The sequence below is a fragment of the Schistosoma mansoni genome, chromosome 2, assembly GCF_000237925.1.
Source record: "Schistosoma mansoni strain Puerto Rico chromosome 2, complete genome".
In the NCBI taxonomy this organism is placed as follows: Eukaryota; Metazoa; Platyhelminthes; class Trematoda; order Strigeidida; family Schistosomatidae; genus Schistosoma; species Schistosoma mansoni.
In genome coordinates, this window is record NC_031496.1 from 21,849,419 (window position 1) to 21,875,456 (window position 26,038).

At 32.9% G+C, this 26,038-nt stretch overlaps 1 protein-coding gene across 1 annotated transcript in view; it reads left to right on the top strand.

Moving 5' to 3' along the window:
- Positions 1 to 748: 748 nt before the first annotated feature.
- Smp_157390 (lipoma hmgic fusion partner-like protein) overlaps positions 749 to 26,038 on the top strand; it is a 41,566-nt gene continuing 16,276 nt past the window's right edge. The window contains exon 1 of the mRNA XM_018796085.1: positions 749 to 1,376. Coding sequence (XP_018650333.1) covers positions 812 to 1,376 — 565 coding nt within the window. The 5' untranslated portion in view covers positions 749 to 811. The remainder of the gene's footprint in view (positions 1,377 to 26,038) is intronic.

Here is a 26,038-nt window from a genome sequence, read left to right on the forward strand (position 1 = left end):
TGTTGAAAATATCACAAATGTATAGTGTTATTTAGCTTTACATTAAGTCGTTTTCCCTAATATTGAGACAAGAAATACTAAAGTAACACTGAGGGGCTGTTTTGTTTTGGATTTTACCTTCCTACGCGTTCAAAAGGAATTTATATAAAGAAAAGCTAAAAAAAAAGGGTTACAAAGTAACTACATCACTGTCAAACTACCAAGTTGAAATTCTGTGTTATACAATTCTAACTTAAGATTATGTAAAGATTCCTGTCAGTCACCTTTAACCCTTTGTAAAAATTGGTATGATTATTCCTGAACAAATATTCATTGTTTGTTTGCTTGTTTAAAAATCAGTGGTTTGCTTTACTTCGATAATTTAAGAAGATGCTAACCAATTCAATTAATTATTAGTTATTTTTTGCTTTGAAACTTTGTACTACTTACAAAACTCATAATTACCATGACTAATACTAAACAAACTATTTAGTCAATATTATCCAGTCTGATTTATCCAAATTGACAATGACTTTCTCATGAAATCCAACAAATTCGAAATGTATTAAATAAATAGGAAATTAAAAATATAATTTTATTCCCCTTTGATTGGTTGATTTTCCTTAAATTTTAATTGGTTAGGATCAAGTATTTTACTTGGAATATTATTGGTTAAGAGGAAAAAGTTGATCATATCATTGTAAAACAGAATAGTAATAAGAGGTAGTCCTAATACCGTCGTTTAATTATTTCATATTCAATACGACAATGGATTTTCACTATTATCATCATTATCAGGATAAATGTGAAGTTAGATGCTAATTCAAACATTATGCCACGAATAATATTAAGTTGGATACTCTTAATATGGATTACATGCGCTTTTTTATCTATTCTAATCACTATTTCAAGTTTTTTTAGTCCATACTGGTTAATTCGTATTGAAACATCAGAAACACGTCGTTTAACAGCATGTCCACAAAATAATCTTTTTGATACCGTTAACAGTAATAATAATGATAATATTGATATAGATTTATTTACTTTAAATTCCAATAGATCAGACAATGAATTGATACAATTAATAATACCACCATCTATTGGACCATGGTTTCGATGTCAGAGTATATGTAGTAAACTTTCAGATTCTGTCAATAATAATATATTGAACTGGGAACTTTTTGATGATACTTTATTTAAATGTCAATTATCAGTATGGGGATTTGGAGCGAAACCAGCTATTGCAAATAAATTAATATGGTTATCTGGATTAATTAGTATGATTGGATGTTGTTTATTATGTATATCATTCATTTTTATATCATTAACTCTATGTAAACGTGAAATCTGTGATCATAGTGTATTTAGCTGTACTGGATCATTACTTGGTAGTGCTGGTGAGTAGATTGTTTGGTTTTTATTATATGCATGATATATATATATATATATATATATATATATATATATATATATATATATATATATATATATATAAGAAAAATCAGTCTGACAACAGCATCATTCCCTTATCTTCCTCGGTTTAAATTCGGCAGAAAGAAACATAGTAGATCAGTACAAAACGAAATCTGGGCTTTTTTTCTAAGTTGTGTAAGTGACATACAAATCCTCGCAGAAAAATATTGATTACCAGGTTTGTTGTTATTATTTATTATTATTATTATTGTTATTATTTACATTGATAGTGTGACTTGTATTTAGTCTAGCTGTCTCAATTCATTTCCTATATTCCCAAGTCAAGTGTTTGTCAAAATTAAAGGTGTTTTTTGTTTGGAAATGTCATCAGAAAGTAATTATTAATTTTATTATGCTTTTAATATTAAGATAAATAATAAATAAATATTATAGGTATTACGTAAAGACGAGAAAATAATCAGACATTGATTGGTTTCTATCCCGATCAAAAAAGATTTGCTATGTGGGAGTTTATGAAGATTGATGAACTTCATAATTTACATGAAGGATTGATCTTAGTTAGACAATCATTGAAAACCAAGAAACACTAAATATCTGTTTCATCTTAGTATAGAATCCTTCAACAGTGAACACTCGCGACCCCGCAAGAGATTGAACCTAGAACTGTCAGATCTTGAGGTGAGCTCTCAACTTTTAGACCACTGAGTTGATATCCGATGGTCTACACTTTAATAAATTCGCGATTTGGGCTGTCTAACTAAGATTCATCAGTGATGTAAACTACAAAATATATTTTCAAGTTTATGGGTGTTTTTTAGTTTATTATCAAACTAAACTTAAACTATGCTAAAATCTAGAATAATTAGATTTAAATCCATAGATTTACATATTAAATAGGACAGGAAAGTTTCTTTGGAAATCGCTACGTTACAATTTCGTCTCGGCCAATATCATTTATTTGGACAATCCAATGTGGAGATAAAGTTTATTAGAACTATTTGATAGGTATATTAGCTCCATACATTTCGAACAGTCTGGTCATACATTAACTTATAAATTTATTTATAAGTCATAAATACAGATCAAATCAGACAATTAGAACATGAGAAAATAATATGACAATGAAGAACAGACAATATGAATCATATCACTGTGATTATTGAATCACATTTGTCAGGTTGCATTTAATATAGTAACTAGGCTCTCTCAACTAATTTTTGAGTCGAAAACGAATAGGTCAATGTGGTTACTTTTTTTATTCATAATGGTAAAGTTACATTTTGTTATGATAAGAAAAAGGAACAAATTCTTGTATTTTACTGAGGCCCATATGATCGAGCAGTTGTATTATCTAGCTCGAACATCGGTCGGTTCACCTATATTGTTTGTAGGATCTATGACCCATTTACCAAATGGTACAACGACCAATGAACAGTAACCAAGACCTTAAATGTCTATCGGTCATCAATGTATCTCCAACTCAGTGTTCAATCCAAAGATGAAGATGGAAAACAGATTTATTCTCTATTGTACTCTATTGGATCATGACTGAAAACTCATACAATAATATATACCTCACAACTACACAAATAGAAAATTAATGTGTAAACACAATTCAGTCATAAGTGGTATAAAACGGGAGTAGTAGGGAAATGATTAATGTATAGTGACAATAAAAAGTAATAACAATAGTCTGTGGGTCAAACAAAAGCTTAGAAATGGACAAATGAAAAAATACAATAACCTAAGTGTATAATAAGTATGCAAAAAGATATGGAAAATAATTTCTTGTAGAGTACTTCTGAAAGTTCGAATCTCTCAAAAATTCTCTTCGATATGACACTAATGAATGATTGTATGAAGATGGAAATTGAATCATCAGATTTTTTGGGGGCTAATTCCACTTGGTATTTATGATTCTGCAAAATGACTACACATAAACTAGATCGATTATCACTTAAATTGTATTCTGAATTTTTCCAAACGTAAAATATCCATCACCGTTCAAATTATTTCCTTTTTATAAGTTATACTTTCAGTTCAATAGAGAAACTAAAAATAAATTTTATTTGTATTTATGAACGTAATTGTAAATATCAGAAAGGGGTTTTGTGGATATTATAGTACTTTAATTGTTAAGTTCATGGGTCAGTTAATGCTATACCACCACGGAAAATCTGGAACCACTGGATGACCGTTTCGTCCTAGTGTGGAACTACTCAACAATGCGCATCCACGATCTCGCCTCGTGAGATTCAAACACAGGACCTATCGGTCTCGCGTCCGAACGCTTAACTTCTAGATCACTGAACCTGGCGTCCAACGGTGTTAATGACAAGTGTCTTTTCACTTTCTAGATGTTATTGGGAAACTTCTATTCAATGCTAATTGGATAAGATGTTTCCCAGCATTTTCAGAGCTTCTCTGGGTTTTTTTCGAGTAATTTTGTGGGTCTACTCAACAGATTTGTTTTACCGTTAATATTATTATCACCAGCCTTTTCAGGCTTTTCTATTAATGATCTCTTGATCAGTTTTTTTTCAACGTGATAAACTAAATCAACACACAGTTATTTTTAACTATTATGTTATTTCTGTAACTAAAATGGAAACAGACACTCGGATAAATTCAAGTTCAGGAAGTCTGTTTTAATGACTAATAGATATCAGCTAATAAACCATTGAAAACTAAGAAGTATTTAATATCTGTGTTTGTTTTGTATGACTGAAGATAGGAATGAATTCTAAGCCAATTTTTTACCATAGGAATCCGAAATGATGGAATCGATCAGGTGTAAAGGGTCTTAAATGTTTAATACCAAGGAATTTGCGAATTGAGACGAAACAGATGTCTATGAATTTCGAATTTAAATGATTCACAAGTTGATAAAAGTCCTTGATTTAAAGAAATTAAAAAAATTCGAATTCTTCAGAATGACCTTCATTTATGTAACTACTAAATAAATACTTCCGTTTCAATCGTAACATTCAGTAACGTATCGAAATGTAGATTTAATAGGAAAAAACAGGCTAATATGACGTGTTCTACGCATAAGTCTGTTGGAATAAGAGAATTTAATACTATTTAGAAATAAATAATAAAACAGAATTTCAATCCTGGAAAATGAGTTTAGCAGTTTTGTTTTATTTCACTTCCCAGAGACCATTGCCATCGAACGCTTTCGATCTGATCTATGTGAACAGAAAGAAAGTGTGATAAATCCCTTACGGTATGTTAAAATAATTATGTTCGTATAACTTTACTTATTGTGTAGTCTAATCCAACGGTATTCACTTATGACGTTAATTATATATAATCTATAAATCGTGATTATAAAACCATTTACATGTTAAACTCCTCTCATATGATTTCATTTTCCACATGTAAATCATTTATCGATTTTTACGATTATATGTCTAGTGTCAGATTTGGTGATTTTTTTCTACTATGATGATTTTCTACCCAGTTTCCCAACGCCAGTCTCAACTTCATTGACTAGAATATACAAAATTTTGTTTAGAAGAACGTGTTACTATTTGTAACTTAAGAATGTTTTCAGTTGATTTGAAGCCTTAAAATAAAAGTCGATTCATTGTATTCTGTGCGATAACGGAAGAAATATTTGGAATGCTATTACTCTCAGCTCTATTTTCCATATAATAATTATCTGTATCCATATCCCCTTGACTGTAAGCTTCCAATGGTTTATTAGCTATTACTATGCATCTTACTATCCATTCATTATGACTAATTAATTAGACACTGTTTAATTCACTCTCTAACACTTATAGTTTGATTGTGCTTAAAGTGTGATTTATTATTCGACATGCTATGTGGTCAGGTATTCTCTATATAGTATTGTATGAGCTTTTAGCCATGATCGAATTGGATGCAATAGAGAACTAATCTATCTCCTATCAACGTTTTTTGATTGACCACTGAATTAGAAGGGGACTTAAGCACCAATAGACGTTAAGACCTTGGTTATCGTTTATTGGTCAGTGTGTAAGTTTATGAATTGGTTACAGGTTCGACTGGGAATATAGAGCACTTGATATCTGTTAAGAATTCACAAGCCCTAACGAAACCCATAACCAATGTCCTTCACTCAAGATACAGCATCCTGAAGATTTTTTCTATTCTTGGTTTTGTTTAATCTTTTTATCGATCAACTTGATCCAGTCAACGTTAATATTCTTTAACTACTCCAATCCTCTAATAGTTTTATGGTATAATCTGAAGTACAAGTGTTTTAAAGTTTGGTTAACCTAAATGAAATTAACTGGTAATGTTTATACCGGTACAAACCAATATTTATAAATCTTTTATGATTGATATAATAAAAGTAACTATGAATAGAGATTGATTTGGTTTACTGATTTAAACTTTAATTATTCTAGTTAACCCACTTGACTGTTGATCAATTAATTAACTAATTACTTGTATGTATAAAGATACAACTTGGAGATATAACTTGGCAGTACTCGGAATCAGCGAAACCCATTGGACACAAACTGGACAACAAAGGTTAGGTACAGGAGAGATGCTGCTGTACTCCGGTCACGAAGGGGAAAATGCTCCACACACTCAGGGAGTTGCTCTAATGCTGTCCAAAGAAGCACGAAATGCACTTGTAGGATGGGAATCTCATGGACCCAGGATAATCAAAGCATCATTCAGAACAAAAAAGCAGGGGATCACAATGAACGTTATCCAATGTTATGCACCCACCAATGATAGCAACGACTATGATAAAGATCAGTTCCATGAAAGGCTGCAATCAATTATAGCGAAGTGCTCACGAAAGGACCTCACCATCCTGATGGGAGATCTAAATGCTAAAGTTGGAGTGGACAACACAGGATATGAAGTTGTAATTGGACAACATGGACTAGGAGAGAGAAATGAAAATGGGGAGAGACTTGTAAACCTATGTGCATTCAACAAATTGGTTATAGGCGGCACAATATTCCCACACAAACTCATACACAAAGCTACATGGATCTCACCGGACCAAACCACAGAGAACCAGATAGATCACATCTGTATCAACAAAAAATTCAGAAGATCAATGGAAGATGTTAGAACCCGGAGAGGAGCTGACATAGCTTCAGATCACAACTAGCTGGTTGTGGCCAAGATGAGACTGAAGCTAAAAAAACACTGGACAACTGGACAAACAGCACTACAAAGCTTCAATACAGCCTTCCTTCGAGATATTGACAAGCTCAATGAATTCAAGATAACTCTCAACAACAGGTTCCAGGCTCTACAGGATCTACTGAATGAACAAGAAACTACTTTGGAGGACAACTGGAAAGGGATAAAAGAAGCACTAACTTCAACGTGTCAGGAGGTTCTTGGTTCTAAGAAGCATCATCAGAAGGAATGGATCTCTATGGGAACCCTGGATAAGATTCAAGAAAGGAAGAACAGGAAACTAGCAATTAACAACAGCCGAACACGAGCAGAGAAAGTCAAAGCGCAAGCAGACTACGCAGAAGCAAACAGGGAAGTGAAGAAAAGCATTAAAGCCGACATTATTTTATTATTTATTTAAACACATATATATTGGTACAAAAGGGCACCAGGTACATATGCGCCACACTATTTTAAAGCCGACAAGCAGAAATACATGGGAGAATTAGCAACGACGGTGGAAAAAGCTGCAAGAGAAAGGAATATGAGATAACTATATGATACAACGAAGAAACTGGCAGAGGGATATAGTAAACCAGAGAAACCAGTCAATGACAAAGAAGGAAAGACTATCACGGAGATTCAAGGACAGAAGAAAAGATGGGCAGAATACTTCGAGGAACTGCTGAATAGACCAGCTTCATTGAATCCACTGGGCGTCGAAGCAGCACACACTGACCTTCCTATATCTGTCACTCCATCAATGATCGAAGAAGTCAAGATGGACATCAGACAAATCAAGAGTGGGAAAGTACCATGACCTGACAATATGCCAGCTGAAGCACTCAAGTCGGACACTGAAGCAACAGCAAACATGCCTCACTTTCTATTCAGGAAGATTTGGGAGAAGGAACAAGTGCTAGTGACAGACTGGAAAGAAGGAAATCTCATCAAGATACCAAAGAAAGGAGATCTGAGCAAATTTGAAAACTACAGAGGCATCAGTTTGCTGTCAGTACCAGGAAAAGTTTTCAACAGAGTGCTGCTGAACCTGATGAAAGACTCAGTGGACGCCCAACCTCGAGATCAACAAGCTAGATTCCGTAAGGATCGGTCGTGCACAGACCAGATTGCGACACTACGGATCATCGTTGAACAATCAGTTGAGTGGAACTCATCACTATACATCAACTTCATTGACTATGAGAAGGCGTTTGACAGCGTGGATAGGAGAACATTATGGAAACTTCTTCGACACTATGGAGTTCCTGAAAAGATTGTCAACATTATACAAAACTCATACGATGGACTACAGTGCAAAGTGGTGCATGGAGGACAGCTGACAGATGCATTTCCAGTAAGGACCGGAGTCAGACAAGGCTATCTACTCTCCCCATTCCTCTTCCTTCTAGTGATTGACTGGATTATGAAGAATTCGACATCTGACGGGAAATACGGAATACAATGGACTTCTCAGAATCAATTAGATGATTTGGACTTCGCAGATGACCTAGCCCTCCTCTCTCATACACACGAACAAATGCAGATGAAGACAACAAATGTAGCAGCAGCCTCCGCATCGATAGGCCTCCACATCCACAAAGGAAAAAGCAAGATTCTCAAATGCAACACGGAGAACACCGACCCAATTACACTTGATGGCGAAACTCTGGAAGAGGTGGAAACATTCAAGTACCTGGGGAGCATCGTTGATAAACAAGGAGGATCTGCTGCAGATGTAAAGGTGAGGATTGGCAAAGCAAGGACCGCATTTCTACAATTGAATAACATATGGAACTCAAAACAACTGTCAACTAACTTCAAAGTGAGAATCTTCAATACGAACGTCAAGACAGTCCTACTGTATGGAGCTGAAACGTGGAGTACTATTACATCCATTGTCAAGAAGATACAAGTATTTATAAACAGTTGTCTACGCAAAATACTCAACATTCACTAGACAGATACTATCAGCAACAGCGTTTTATGGGAGAAAACAAACCAGCTTCCAGCTGAAGAGGAAATTAGGAAAAGATGTTGGAAGTGGACAGGACATACATCACAGAAATCATGAAACTGCTTCACGAGGCAAGTCCCAACTTGGAATCCGGAAGGGAAGCGGAAAAGAGGAAGGCCAAAGAACACACTATGCAGGGAAATAGAAGCAGATATGAAAAGGATGAATAGCAACTGGAAAGAACTGGAAATGAAGGCTCAGGACAGAGTTGGATGGAGAATGCTGGTGAGCGGCCTATACTCCTCGACGAGGGGTAACAGGCGTAAGTAAGTATAAAGATAACGTATTACATGATCAATTTCATTATATTGTTTTCAAATGAGATCATATTATGTAATCATTCAGAATATGTAATACGTTAGAAAAAAAGGGAAGAGTAATTCTAACTAGAAATTTCAAAATTATCCTAGTAACAGATGTTATTAAAATTATCATCAGATTTATTTATATACAATCTAATTGAATTCCCTCCCTCGTTTCTTCCTTTATTCATTGATCTCATTCAATTTTGAATTTCGTAATTGACTATTCACTTTGTTTTAAGTCTTGAAAATACATTTGATAAAACACTGAATGAACGCTAATTAACTATAATGCAAAATATATATATTGATGTACTGGATTGGTTAATTTAATGGATTTATTTAAGATACATTCATGATAACAAAATTTGTAGTTTACTAGTACTTCGTACACGGAACTGACTAAGTTCAATTGTATCTATTTGCTTTACTTATTCTCAATGATACATTAACTTCAATTTAGGATGTAATTTGAACATTGTGAAGTTTCTTATGGTATCATTGAATAATGCAGATGCGATTTTATGTTGATAATTAGTTGTCTTCAAGTCATATACATAGATAGTAATACTTTGATAATGTAATAAGCATTCAGTAGTGAAACTTCAGTGAAAATAATTTCGTTATGTTTTTTCACTCATTGAAGAAATATAAATTTCTGGTACTAACATACATAAAGATAAAGAACAGGTTTCGAGAAATCATCTATCCTATTTAGCTCAACATAGGCTTTATTAATACTAGATTTCCAAAGAATTTTGACTACTTTTTTTGAATAATTGTCTCATTAATATCGGTACATAAAAAAGAACTTTAAATTGAACAAATCTCCACAAACTTCCTATCTTCATACTAATTTTATCCTTAATAATGACCGGCTTGAAGATGGGTTCTTGAAATTCCAATGTGTAATAGTGATTAATAGAGTTCAGTTATATTGACAGTAAGTCAAATATCATTAGTGGCACTGAATGATTATCTCTTGATATAATGAATTGACAGAAGCTGTAGAGAGAAAACAATCAATCATTTATTCTTAAACATACATAAACCGTACAATTGATTTATCTGCCTAAAAATAATTACAAAAAAAAAACGAACATTACAGTATTACTTGGATTATTATCATTTACAACGGTACCGTAAATGATTATGCAAGAAAATAATGGAATCATAAGTGGATAGAAAATACTTAAAATCACAAAATGAAGATAAAATAAAGATAAAAAGAACGAGTCCCAGAGTGAACATCAACTCTGAGATGCAGGTATATCCAGCTGACGAGTCTCAAATAGGACGAAACGCGCGTCCTGGATTCCACTACTAGCCACTATCGATCTTTGCTTACAAACTTCCATTTTTATTTATTCTTTCTTTTTCTCATTTACATAATATTATCCAGAATTTAAAAGAAAACACTATTGAATTCAATACATTTCTTATCACCATAATGGATTAATCTATAATAAAAACAAGAATTTTCACGTGTTTTTTTCTTTCAAGTTGATCATTTCACCAAGGTGAAATAGTTTCATACTTTTTTTGTGTTGCTATGTAAATTCATTTTAAACAAATCAAAAAAATATGTAGGTACATCAACCATTGAATAGATTAGAACTATCATATTGTATGTATAATATATTATGAAGTCATTTTGTGTACTTTATTAGGTACTTTGGTATAAGTGTGTGTTTTACACAATGGGAAAAAAAAATCTGAAAAAAAAGTTCACTTTACTACTTTTTGTAAAAAAAAATCGGTACCTTTTTTTATTTTTCTATTTTGAAGGTACATGAATAAAATTCGATTGTGTACTTGTTTGTACGTTGGGTTGAATGAATGTTGACATTGTAAATCAATAAAACTGGATAGTACTTTAAAAGTGAAATGAACTAAATAAATATTTATATTTACAATGATTTGATCATTTAATATTCAAAGTTTTGTTTAGTTTTTTTTCTTAAGTAAACGAAAGGTTTCAAATGGTGTACACACATTCAAGTGAAATTAGAATCTTCTGACTGCCCTGAGTAAAGAAGCAAAAATCTGTTGAGATGATACATTCATACCTTTCTAAGTGTGAATTATTGTTTCACGATTTCGTTAAATCAATGTCTTGTTTGATCGTAAAAGTGAATTGGTTAAATGAATTGACAACTTCAGATATCTGGATGGTCAGATTAGACCTGGTGGATTGACGACCAGAAAGATTTCCGTCAAATGTTTATCTGCATTTCCGAGATAGTAGCATACTGCGCATCAGTCCTCTCTATATCATTATACAATTAAGAAACATGACTTTTGGAGGTGTTAAACTGCCATACGTTACTAATATTCCTTTATGAACGTCTTCGAACCATTGCCAATATCTGGGTGGTTGGCAATGTCTGATGGATAGAGGTTTAGTTGTAGAGAACTAAATAGGAATAGCGAGGCGGTTAATGATGCTCTTACTGTTCATCTACTGAGGTTGATAAGACATATGTTACTCATATTCCTCAATCGTTCAATAATCGTTATGCCAGTCAGGATATATTACGAATTCATGCAGTCATCAACCGTTGGTCTGAGAGGTTCTGGAAGGTTGGAACCTCCTGGTTAATGTCTATATGGTAATTGTGATCACTGGTTGAAAACGTTGAATAATGTGGCATTAAACCGGTTGCAATAGTCCATAAATATTTATTCTTTATTTTGTTTTAAGTCTTGAATCCTTATTGATAGTGAAATCACATTGGTGCAAATTACAAACAACGAAGATGATTGAATTAGCCGAACTGATAACATTCCTCATGGAATTGGTCACTAAAGTCCAGAAAAATAGGTTTTAAAAACAGGAAAACTAAACAACAGATAACCAAAATAATAATATATCTTTTACTCACTCATCATATAATCAACAATTAATCCAAGATGAAATTAAAGATTATAGAGTGAAAATTATTCCTTTGCCTCTCCCTGTCGTATGTTGAAACCTATTAAATGTAATTACTGTGATAGAAACTGCTAATTTCCGGTCTTCAGTATTTGTAGTAATTTATTTTAATAGTAGATATACTTATGTCAACCCTACTCAGATTGATAGCTTCAATTGACTCACGCTTTCAACTATGAAAATACTAAATCTCCACAAAACCCCTTCTGATAATAATGATAAATATTTGCTAATCGATCATTTACTGAAATGAGGTGAACAATTCTATATGTTACTAAGGTAATCAATTTTATTAGATTTAACTGATTGAAAAAAATCTTTAACTCTCAAGCTAGATGAATAACACAAATTATGATCTTAATTTTTATATGTGAGGGTTGATGCTATTACAAAGTGCTTTTCATTAATGTTTATTAACTTCTGTGGATCATAAGCGAATTACTTCAATATTGCTTTCTTGATCACCCGTTGAACAAGTTGGTAGTTATTTGGGCTCGATAGTTAAGACGATAACACACTGGTTCTTAAAGCGATAGATGATGAATTTAAGTCTTGGCGTGCATATCAACAATGAGATGCATGTACATCCAGCTGACGAACCTCAGATAGGACGAAACGTGTGTCGCGGATTTCTCTTCTAGCCATAGTTCAAATATACTGGTTACTTGTTACTTTCCTCAGCAAGAAATATTCTGAAGATGCTAATGTTTGATTAACTAATTGAGTGGCTATACCGGCAAATGGAACCCAATTCTTGAAAAAATAGATAGTACCATTGACTAACTGAATAAATATGTATTAGGGAATCAGTTCTAACATTTTTGTGGAAAGATAGATCTTCGAAGAACTAACAAATCTATTTCAGTCAAAGTTATCGTTTCAAACATAAAAACTCAACTGACTATGTGAATAAAACTCAACTCAACAAAGCGAATAATATAAAAACTAACTAGGTTTAAATTAATTATTCACACCCTCCTGCGCATCAAAGAACAATTTTCTCACATCTTTTCCCTTTGCACTCCTCAAACCAGTCACCCAATAATATTATTGATTTCCAAAAACGATGTAATCGGTTACTATTGTTTTAAGATGGACAATCTCCACAAATCCCCATTCCGATAATAAAAGCCAATAATCTGTTCAACTATGTCTTTTTTAAGGAGAATGAGTTCTATTAATCACACTATCACTTGTCTACATTCAACCTCGAATGTAATTATAACCAGAATTAGCTTGTATCTTTGCTTGGTATTTTTTTAATGCACTTGGACGAAAAAAGTATACTTCAGACATACCATGCACATATTTTGGTAGCGAAATAAAGAGAATTCAACGAAGGAAATTTTCTTTTAGATGAAATAATTTGCTTAACCTATACGTTCGTATGTATTGTTGTTTGGTGAATGTATGTCTATGGAAAGATAGAGAAGATTCCGTCATAAAGTGATTCAAGATTGCAAATATCAAAAGTGGTTGCATAATAATCAAGGAATTAAAGAAGAATGGTAGGATGGAAATAATGTACGGTTCAGAATTATAAAAGATAATTGTTCACTTGACAGATATGAAGGAAATTAGAAAACATAAAGGTCATTATAATAACTGAATAATAATCATGAAAATCTGTTAAAGGATAATGATAATTGATTACGGTTTAAAATTACAAAACGCTAAATTTAAAAAAAAACCAAAATATACTACAGAAGGGAATTAGTGTCAATGAAGGATGCGAGATTAGAAATATCGTTTTTGCATGTAGAGTTCAGGCTTGAGCTGGTTGATCGTCAACGCCTCAGTAGTGCATAAGTTTTTGATTAGAACTCCCTTGGATCCAGTTCCTTTGATTGTGTGAATTTTTCTGAAGGAGGACTCCTTTAAAGCGATGTGTCTAGGGTTGATTGGGTGCTACTGTATTGAACTCGTGACTGTTGTGCATTCTCCAATTAACTTTCACAGTTCTATCTCGCATATTTTCTACCTTTCCACAGACATATATATTCACCAAACAACTAAACATACGAATGTACGGCTTGAGTAAATGATTTCATAGAAAAGAAAATTTTTTTCGTTGAATTCTTTACTTTTATTAAATGACACAGTGGATTATTTTAATTTTGGTAACACTTAGGCCAGTCTCAATTTTTTTGTATTTATGGTTCTCACTTCAACATTTATTATTAAGCCTAGAGGACAAAACCCCAGTTGTTTTAATGTGACCCGGGAAAAAAATCAGTCAACTGGAACGCAAAGACATATGAAAGAAATAAAAAGTGTGAAGACTGTCAGTCAATCAATCAAAAGCAGGGTCATCAGAACGAACTGATCAAGCAACTGTAAAGTAATTTACAGAAAGCTTCATTTTCACTTATCATTGTCCTTCGTAGTAATAAAAGCTTCTCAATCAAATTATTTAACTCAAAAATCACGATATTTGCAAAAAATAATAAAAAATTACTGAAGAATAAAAACAAGGTCACATTTCCATCTCTTATATGAATAAATATAAGATTATATAAAGGTAACTAAGTTGATAGTCAACGTTTCAGTGAATAATTAATTGACTGAGATAAGCTGAAAAAACTATTGAAAATTACGAAAAATTGAACATTTATTTCAACTTAATTTTGAACTTTATTGAACGTTTTGTTCATAATCTATCTAATATCACTATGGTGATACGAAGCACCTTTAAAAAAAAATATTTTATGGAAAAAAATTTCCATAAAACAATGAATTAATTATTCTTTTGATAAATGTTAATTTGTAGTGAAACTTTACACTTTCAAAGTAAAAATGTCTATCGGTTAAGGGCTCTGACTCAAGACTGGTATGTCCTGGGTTCGAATCTCGTGAGTGCGGGATCGTGGATGCGTACTGCTGAGGAGTCCCATAATAGGACGAAACGACCGTCCAGTGCTTCCACGTTTTCTATGGTGGTCTAGCTTCAATTGACTCATGATTTCAACTATGAAAATACTAAATTCTCCACAAAACCCCCTCTGATCTGTAAATTAAAATATTAAACGGAAATATGGTTGTTCACTATTTTATGTATAAGTAAAACACCATGTATTAATTGATAATTAATTAATTGACAACTTATACTTCTTTGAATGTGAATTTTTCGATTCCGCAATTGGTGATGTTCTGTAACCAAAATTATTAGTCATTGTTGCTATGTATGTATCCTGAAGGAATTGTTCCAGTGTGGCTTCATGTCATAAATTTTAATGTAGTTGACATAAGGCTAGCAGTACAATCCAGGAAGCACATTTCATCCTACTTGGTACATTCAACTGATAAGTCTTAAATACAGGTTGAAACACTTTAGTCACATTACGGAATTAAGACATTTTGTATTCGATATTCGGTAGCTTAATTTACTTGTAATGTAAGATGATTTATGTCATTAAATAGGAATAATATATTTGCAAAATCTCAGCGAAAGAATTTGAAGTAAATCCAACGTTTCGCCTGGCAATCTGGTTCAAGCTTTTTCAAGGAAACATGTTTCCTTTCATTCGCTGAGATTTTATAGATATATTATTTCTATTTATTGTCTTACATCAACTCGGAGCCCAAATATTGTGAAACTATTCGCTCTAATTTAGACGAAAGTTCTTAGATAAAATTATTTATGCCTTTATTGAACTTTCAACGGAACGTTATCATTACAGTTGCCAGGATTCAAGTTAATTTACCTGGTGTTCAATGTTTTGTTGTTTAAACTTAACAATTAGTTAATAAGAAATATAGTGGGTATTTTTAAAAACCCATTATTTTGTTAACTCCTTTTATTTCTCTCTTTCGCTCTCTCTCTGTGCTGATATGAACTAAGAAAATTTGTAATAATATACGTTTCTTCCCTGACAATACGATGATCGTCTGTATTAAAATGTAGATTAGTATCACGCTAACATAGTTCTGTTAGCATTCTTCAAACATATTCAGACTTTTTAAATCACTTAAAATCCCAGACAAAAAATGCTTTGAAGAATTTTCCGAACTAGAAGTAAACAACACATTAGGGAAATAAGTTTTTAAAAAACTGTTTCATAATGTTATTTGTTTACTTATGAGACTACTGATTTCATGTGTGCATTGATTGTAAAGAAAACCTCTCTTGATATATATAGATGTATACATACATATACAAAATTACAGAATATCCCAGTAAAATATGAAAACCATATAGTAGCAAGTGGCTATCAGGACTCAGTAGCTGAGTGGATAACACGATGGCGTTTGAAGCGAAAGCTACTGGGTTCGAGTCCCAGAGTGAACATCAACTCTAAGATGCAGGTACATCCAGCTGACGAGTCCCAAATAGGACGAAACGCGCGTCCTGGATTCCACTGCTAGCTAATATCCATCTTTGCTTACCATATAGTAAATAGTTAATTTGAAAATTATCAATCAATTGTCTCAATCTTGACCATTCCTTCTGCAAATATCAGTCCATCGTCTCTGATTATTATTGTTCATGCATTTTCATGCCGAATCTGTCTCGTTCCCGTTCTCTCCTTATCGATCTTCTACTGAAATACATTCAATGCCCGACCATCGTTATAAACTACTTATGTAGATATAAGTAGTCCATACCACATATATACTGTTGAATCAATGATTCATTTGTTTATTAGGAAAAATAAAATTGTTTAAATTTTCTACATTGTCTTGTTAATTTTAGTCAGAACAAAAATTGTAGTAAGCGGTGAATGTAATCTTACAATGCAAAGAAAATATTCTCACAATTCATGTATATTGTTTTAACATTGAATTGACCTTATCACAGTTTGATATATACCTAATATAGCTGACTAAATGTAATGATAAACAAGAAGCACCTTTTTTGCCTACATATTAACAAAAGACAAGGCGACAGTGTCACCATTTTCAATTTGTTTTTCCCACTTTCTTTAACCGATGATAATGATAATGATGATGATTCATTAAATCTGAACCCAAACTTTCTTTTATTTAATCATTCTCTCTACTAGGCATCATCAAAACACTGTCATTTGATGCTTCACCACTAATATTCTATCATTTACTTCTCTTAGTCTTAGAGAGATTAGAACCACCTCACCCCTATTCTGTATGTTTATGCATAAAATACCAAAATAAGAAGGACATATTTTGATTGCTATGGAAAAATTACCATATTAGTTATATACACAGCAAGATATGGACCAACCAGATAAAAGTCTAAATTAAAAAGGAAGCAATAACTTCACTCATTATCGTTCCCACATGTTTAGTTGATAAACTGAATTGAAAAATAAATCCAATTACGTTTCCTTATTTATTAGAATCATTACACTTTTTCGCTTAGTAAGAATAAAACAATAATTACATTTGAACAGTAATTTGCATCAAGGGGAATTACTTTAAAATGATTCATTCAACGTTTTATTTCTTTTTTAAATGTACTACATGTCTCTTTTCAAACTATCGTTTATATAGTAGGTGGTTATAAATCATTTTCATTTAACCATGGATTAGTGAAAGAAGAGTTGTACATGTACTCATACACATACAATTATAATTATAGAATATGAACGATTTTGTGAGTAAAGGGTTGTGGAGATTGTTGAGTTTTAATTGAGATGATGAACCGTTGGATGTAGGCTCAGTAGTCTGGAGGTTAAGCGTTTGAGCACGAGATCGAAGGTCCTGGACTCAAGTCCCACGTATGGGATCGTGGATGTGCACTTCTGAGGAGTCCCATACTAGGGCGAAGAGGCCGTTCAGTGCTTCAAAGTTTTCAATAGTGGTCTAACATTGATCAGTCCATAGTCTCAGAATAATTTTGTGTTACATTTTCAAATTCAATGAATTTGTTTGGTCACTTTAATTCAGCCAGTAAGAGAAACGCTACTAGAAATACAGCAGTAGATGGAAAATGGCTAGCAGTGGAATCCAGGACTCACGTCTCATTCTATTTGGGACTAGTCAGCTTGATGTACCTGGGTGCAAGAGTTGATTTTTACACCTGGACTCGAACCCAATACCCTTCACTTCAAACGTCAACTTGTTATCCACTTAGCTATTGAGTTTAGATAGCCATTGATCTGCGCAACGGATATGAATAATGTACTTGTCTGACGATTTGTTACATTAGGTCTATACCCTATATTCTGGCACAAGACATTTTATATATCCATGCATAATGACTCATATATATCAAATGTCATACCAGAATATAGGATATGGATCTAACGCAACAAATCTTTAAACAAATACATGGAATTATTCAAATATGATCTATACAACATGTAAGAGTTCACAATTAACTTGTAAGAGTGAATAACGAAATAACCAATTACATTACAATTACACATTTAACTTTCAGTAAATTAAAATAATCCATTATGTCATTGAATAAAAAAATAAAGGGAATTCAATGAAGACAATTTTCTTTTCAACGAAATCATTAACTCAGACTGTATATTCATATTCATATTTTTATGGTAAATATCTATCTATAAACCTCCTGAAGAGGAAATTAGGAAAAGACGTTGGAAGTGAATCGAACAGACATTGAGGAAATCACTAAGCAAGCCATAACTTGGAATCTGGAGTTAAAGCGGAAAAGAGGAAGGCCAAAGAACACATTACGCCGGTAAATATAAGCCGATATGAAAAGGATGAATAACAACTGGAAAGAACTGGAAAGGATTGCCCAGGATAGGGTTGGATGGAGAATGCTGGTGTGCGGCCTATGCTCCTCAACGAGGGGTAATAGGCGTAAGTAAGTAGTAAGCATATATCTATAAAAGGATAGAAAAGATTACATAAAAAAGTGATTAAAGACTCTTATTATCAAATGAGGTTATGCAATAATCAGGAAATGTTTGTTGAAAAATGTATAAAAGTCTATTTTTCATAACATATTTCTACATATAAGCTTACTAATCTAAATATTGAAATACCTGACTTTAATGACCATTTTCAATGTTTATAACAAATTCAACTACTGAGGCATTCCAAATTCTCTTTGACTATCACAAAAAAGTCGAACATATTTTTAGCATGACACAATAGATATGGATCAGTGTGATAATATCTGTAAGCATATTTTTAAGTGATATAAATTTTGAAAGTTAATTTATATGGAAAAAAATCTATTTGAAGCTATCACATAGAAAAACAGCATAGTTACACAAATTTGACTGTTAATTTCAAAATACTACAAATTTTTTTTAAAAAATGTATTGAAATGTTTGCCATACACACATGTACACACATACACAAAATTATACACCATAATTTGTTAGTTTATAAATGCTATCAAATAATCAATGTTGTTTCTGACAATTGTAATAGTCAAGAAATAATAATGACGAAAGAAAAACTCGTTTTTTTTTACTTCAGTAGATAATACACATACATGCATACTTTGAACAAACATGAAAATTTTAAAAGTAAATTCTTCCGTCCTCCCACTCCCTTTCCTATAGAAGATAGGTTACACAAATGAAATGACCTTGAACCAAATATATTGACACATGTTAATTTATATTGAATATAAAAAAGAAAGTACGATAAACTAATAGTTTAAAGCATAAGTTCATTATGGAAAGCAAAGATGGATAGTGGCCAGCAGTAGAATTCAGGACGCGCGTTTCGTCCTATTTTGAACTCTTCAGATGGATTTACCTGCATCTCAGAGTTGATGTTCACTCTGGGACTCGAACCCAGTAGCTTTCGCTTCAAACGCCATCGTGTTATCCACTCAGCTACTGTGTCCTGATAGCCACTTGCTTGTGTAATGGAGTGAAGTTCAAATTCACTTAGTATTGCTTGTTTGAATCTTCCCATGTGATGTTTAGGACTGCAACTAGTCAGCCACTATCCATCTTTGCCGACAATAAAAATATTTTTCAAATCAGTTTAAGTAGAATATTATCCCTAAATTTTTTTCGTCAAAAAACAAACAACCAAACTTTCATTTATCTTCAAAAAAAGTACAATCATTTTACTTTTCAATGAATCAATCTTTAACCATAAATCAAACAATATGTATATATTTATGTCTCATATTCTTTAATACAAAGTTCATTGAATACATACGTCTATACATACATTTACGATTGATGTTTCCTTAAAGATCAATCTAATTGATAAGATAGAGAAAAGCTTAAATTTAAAATTTATAGACCTGGTTAATGATTAGTATACTAAAAGAATAATTTGATTGACAGTGTACATTCAATACAGTATGTATGGGGTAAAAAGTAGTTGTCATAATAATAAAAAAAGACTATTACCGGTAAACATCTTGATATTTGTTTGAGAAAAAGTGTTATCTATAAACCGAAAATTCAAAATTAGAACGAAAAGTCGGATAAAAATGGGGTGCAGAGTATAGAGAAGTCATTATATGTGAAAATTATATTTGAAATAACCACAGTGACTGCAGTTTGAATAATTCCAACGTTTCTTCCGGCAAGCCCCTAAATGCCCTGGTACGGCCGAGAGTGGAGAGAGTCCGCTCTCCCTCTCCAAATGCTCTCACATGGCCATGCGTATATAGCCTCTGCCAGGGAAGTCTTACTCACTGTCATCTCGTGGCGGGGGTGTTGTTTACAAAATCGAGAGGACGAAAAATGAATGTCTGGCGCTTTAACCAGGTTGGTGGACACGGAAAGTTCACCTAGGGGAGTTGGAAAACCCTGATTCCAAACCAATGGTGCACATGAGCTCCAGTATCCTGACGGAACAAATGGCGTATGAATCAATCGTTGGTCACCGGCTACCAAGAAACTGCATCTCCTCACGATGCTCCACCGCCTTGTGGATCAGATCTTTAGGTCAAAGACTCGGGGTGTGGCTTCCTAAGAAAACCACCTGCTTCAGTTTGGGCACCTGAGCAGTATCATAGCCCTCCCACAAATCAAATGAGATTTGTGTGGTGCATATATATATATATATATATATATATATATATATATATATATGGTGCCCCTTTGTACCAATATTTATGTGTTTAAATAAATGAAATAATAAAATAATTCTTCCGGCAAACCTTTCTCGACCTCTTCAGAGTAGAAAATTCAAAAGTAAGTCAATTATAAATATTGTAATATATTGAAATATTTCAAAGCTTTCCCAAAGAGAAATCTTTCTTAAAATGTTTCACAAAAAGGTAAAGACTATGTACTTTGATCACTTTCGAATCTATGTTAGTATGTTTAATTTTCCAGTCAATCATGTCAGTCGTTTCATCCCCGGTTTGATTGTGGAAACAGGATCAGTAAAATCTATCACTGGTTAATTCTACCATGATGATAAATAAAATTCCATGGAATACAACTTATTATTCAAAGTTATCAAACTGTCGAAAAAAGATTAATATAACTGTAGTATACTGTTGAATGACCTTGAGATCTTAACCCATTCAATGAGTCAAGAGACAGGGAAAAGTAAATGTATTATTTATTATTTTGAGACTTGAAATAATATGAAGTTCAATACTCTTACATCATAGCTGATATCAGTTCTTGATGAAAATCCTAACCCTCACAACTACTTTTAATTCATAACATCAGTTCTTAACCATGTTTTGATATATCCACATTGAACTTCGAGTAGTGTGCATGCTCATAATTATCTTGAAGATATATCACAACTTTACCAAGTAATCTGTGACTTGCTGCTTATATGCATTTTATTTCGACATTTGTATCTCTGTAAATTGTACTCATTACCACTGAAAACCAGGGAGTACTAAATAGCTGTTTCATCCTAGTATAGGACTTCACTGGAATGCGCACATACAACCTGTGAAAATAAAATGAATTTCCCAGCCTAATTCCTATTCGTATTTTATATACGTATATTCCTACGATTTTCGTCTTTCAATTTCATTCATGGTCATGAAACAGAATAAATTGATCCGCTATTTTATTGAATTTTATTCTCAATGTATTTTGTTATTATCAAATTGCTTTTATTCAGTATATCTCCTAATAAAAAGGATATTTTACACCATATTTAAAAAAATACTTATGTTCATAAATTTCTAGTGTATGTTTGTTCTCTGAACTGGATGGTTCAGTCTTGGAGATTTCATCGTTATTCTCAACGATATCATCAGCACAAATTTCTGGTTGAAGTAAAGTATTTGAATTTCTCCACACATTGCTCACGGCTTGTCCTGTAGACCTCAATGTAGATTGGTTATTGTTGACCTTTAACTTGTCACTGTTTACTTCTTTATTTTGATTGTATCTCCCATTGATTTGATTCTTGGTCCTATGTTTGTCCATAACGATGAAAGCTCCACGACTAATTCATTCAGCTCAGAGAACAAAACTCCATCAAAATCATCCATCTGAGCTACAAATCCTCTCTACCATCTCAACGTTCATAAACGCATTACAAATTCTTTTCCATAAACAAAACATGTGCACAATTACAATTTCACAGTTTTTCTAACCTACTTATTTATTTGATTTTTCGAAAGTATTTCAAATTATCTTGTTGTGTCTTGTTACTGGGGTTCAGTAAGGCCTAAGGTGTTACGGATTTAGGAACGAAAAGGACTGAGCTTCTTTGATACGATCGGTTATCTTCGGAACGGACAACAGTCAATTGTTACTCAACACATCAAGCCTTGACGGCTAGGACAGGAAAAAGATGGAATTGTATGTAACTTGATATATGTGGTAGAACAAGCAACTCAAACGAAATAGGTACAAAATCCGTTACTATAGTAGCAGAATATTACCTTTGAGCATGTAGCAATTTAGAGAACTAAAAAAATACGACAACCAATCAGAGGGCAAAAGTTATGCGGAAAGCCGAATTAGTAGAAAGTATGCAAATGTTTATCGTACCAAAAGAGATCTCAGTCTTTCTAATAAAACCTGACTATTCTTGCGACCGCCTTAGCAAATCTATTGACTTTTCTGGAATATCATTCTAAAAGAATCATTAAGGTTAACTATCTGATTGGACTGTATACTGAACCATGGATTAAATCTTGTTGATTTATGTGCTTTGTATATGAACTCTTAAACGCTCTTCCGCTCTTTGACCTCGAATAGTGAAACAGAAAGATGAATATATGGAAGAAAGCCTTCTTTCAAGGTTTATTTATGTACAGAATTTTGTGTAACCCTTAGCTTCTTAAAGCATCTGGAAAACGTGATAAGGTTGGTAACTGTCTATTCAGGATAGTTACAATACAGTATATCGTTTCCTATAATTTTCTTCTGAAATTCTGAAGAATATTTTTTTGATTGAAGTTCTATTGATAACATTTTTTCTAGTTCCAAGTAATTATCGAGAGTTCTCAATAGTATCCAACCCTAGATTATAGTTTTTGATTGTGTTAAAACATTATGAAAGTATGTATTATTAACGTCACTAATTCCTATGTATAACCCAGTTCTAATAAGAATCATTCACAAATTAAATATCTTCATAATGATATGAATTCCAATATCGTCATACTGATGAATAATGTTAATGTTTCACTATTTAGTCATCATATTAATCAGAATAATTAAATTATCATAGTTGAAATCATGAGTCAATTGAATCTAGACCACCATGGAAAACCTGGAAGCACTGGACGGCCGTTTCGTCCTATTATGGGACTCCTCAGCAGTGCGCACCCACGATCCCGCCCTGAGAGATTCGAACCCAGGACCTACCAGTCTCGTGCCAGAGCACTTAACCGAGCCGGCATCCAACGGTGTTAATGTCTAACTTCAATTGGTTTAGCTTCAATTGACTCTTGATTTCAACTATGAAAATACTAAATTCTCCACAAAACCCCTTCTGATCTATAATTAAATCAATCTAAAATCTACCTTTATTGATTACGTAATTTTATGTTAAGCAAAAATATTTTCCGTTAAAATGGTTAAATTTTTTTTTCTTTGAAACGAAAAAAATAAAAAAATGTTCATTAGGACTGTTTTATTAACGCTAATTAGTACTACTGGTAACTTTTTATGTAAAATGATTTTCAAATTTACTTGAATACTAATTATAATGTACTAATTAAAATTTAATTACAATATGTTTCATGATTAGTTAAATATTTTTGAACTATTACTATATACGCTTATTCATTATTAAGTAGTAACTAGTTTCATCAGGGGAAACATGGAATATAATAGACAGCTTGCATGCAACTGGATGATTTGAACTTTGCAGATGACCTGACGTTTCTATCCCATACACACGAACAAATCTAGGTCAATATAACCAGTGTGTCAGAAGCCTCTGCATCAGTGGGCCTCAACATACACAAGGGAAAAGGCAAGATTCTTAAATATAATACGGAGAACACCAACACAATCAAACTTGATGGAGAAACTCTGGAGGATGTGGGAACGTTCATGTATCTGGGTAATATTATCAATGAAAGTGGAGGATCTGATGCAGACGTAAAAGCGAGGATTGGCAAAGTTAGGGCCGCATTCACACAGTTGAAGAACACAAGGAACTCAAGACAACTGTCATCCAATACCAAAGTGAGAATCATCAATATGAACGTCGAGATAGTCCTACTGTACTGAGCTGAAACGTGAAGAACTACCACAACCATCCTCATTAATGTACAGGTATTTCTAAACAACTGTCTACGTAAGACACTAAATGTTCGTTGACCGGATTCCATCCACAAAAGCCTACTGTGGGAGGAGACAAAACAGCTTCCAACTGAAAAGGGAAATGAGAAAAAGACGTTGGAATTGGATAGGGCATGCAATACAGAAATCACCAAATTACATCACGGGACAATCCCTAACTTGGAATCCTGAAGGGAAGCAGAAAAGAGGAAGACCAAAGAACACACTGCGTTGAGAATTGGAAGCAGACATGAAAATAATGAATAACAACTGGAAAGGATTGCCTAGGAGAGAGTTGTATGGAGAATGCTGGTGGGTTACCTATGCTCCCTCACGAGGTGTGACAGGCTTAACTAACTAATTTGATGATTGTTACATTATTAAAACTGTTGGAATCTCGTTGAATAATGGCCATGTCGATGATTTTGACACTGTTTGATATGGATTCGAATATTAAGTGATATCTAAGTTTAAACCAGTTTCTCAGGTGTCCTTCTAACATTAAAATATTTTTTTGTTTAGAGATCGAGAATTAAGATTAAGTAATAATTTGGATCATCATAAAATTTCAACAAATAGTATCTAGAATTAATGAATAATTCAACTCATTATACAAAGCGAATTACTTTTGAATGAGTTCATGCGATTAATTACACTGACTACAAGTTCTCATAAGATCATTATAACTTTAGACCAATGACATGGTTCAGAATCTCTCTCCTAGTGATAAAAAATCATCAGGATTCTGGAGAAATAGCATATCCTAGAATTTTTATCACTTATACGAGCCTGGAAACTCGGTAATACCCAGTATGTTATTACAGCACCCTACTACTATCACCTGGATGTTTTTTTTCGAATTAATACTAGTTAATCTCGCGTTAACATTCTATCCAATCGCTCAACAGTATGTCTAACCGTCATGATTTTTCTACAAACTCATTCTACTCATAACAAAGTATGCTGATAATGATGAGTCATCAGAGAATGAGGGGATGAAGGTAAAAAAAACTCATTTCCTTTCTCCTCATACCACAGTAAAATAAATACAAATATGAGATAAATTTTGTTTTTAAAAAAAAAGTGGAATCAGTTGATTTTCTGAAACAAATTGACATTGTCACCATATGCTGATTAATGACTAATCACAATAGATGGAGTGAATAAATACAAACCGATTTGGGAGGTTACTTGATCGGTCAACTGTCATTAGCGTTCTGTAAATTATTCAGTAGTCTGTTGCTACAAAATGAAATATTATTAAGGATTTGTGATAGAAAAATGATTTATTCATGACTGTCAATATTACTGAGTTGTTTTTAAAGAGTTGTGCTTCGAGTAAAAAATCTGCTCACATTACTGTAATCAAGTGTATAACAGGATAGTGCAAGATTGTAAAAATCTTTACAGCGAAGTTTATGTAATACCGTGATGTTAGCAGATCACATTTTGTGACTAAAGTAAGAGGGATGGTCGAGAAATATACTCTTACATGAAGCCCTAGCATACTAAACGACTGGAAAAGTGTCTGAAAGCACTGGATGTAGCATATTTAATGAGTATTGTAAACGTTGAGGATAATAACTTCAGATCTGAAATTAAATTGTTTACATTTTTGATTTCAGTCAGTTCCCAATAA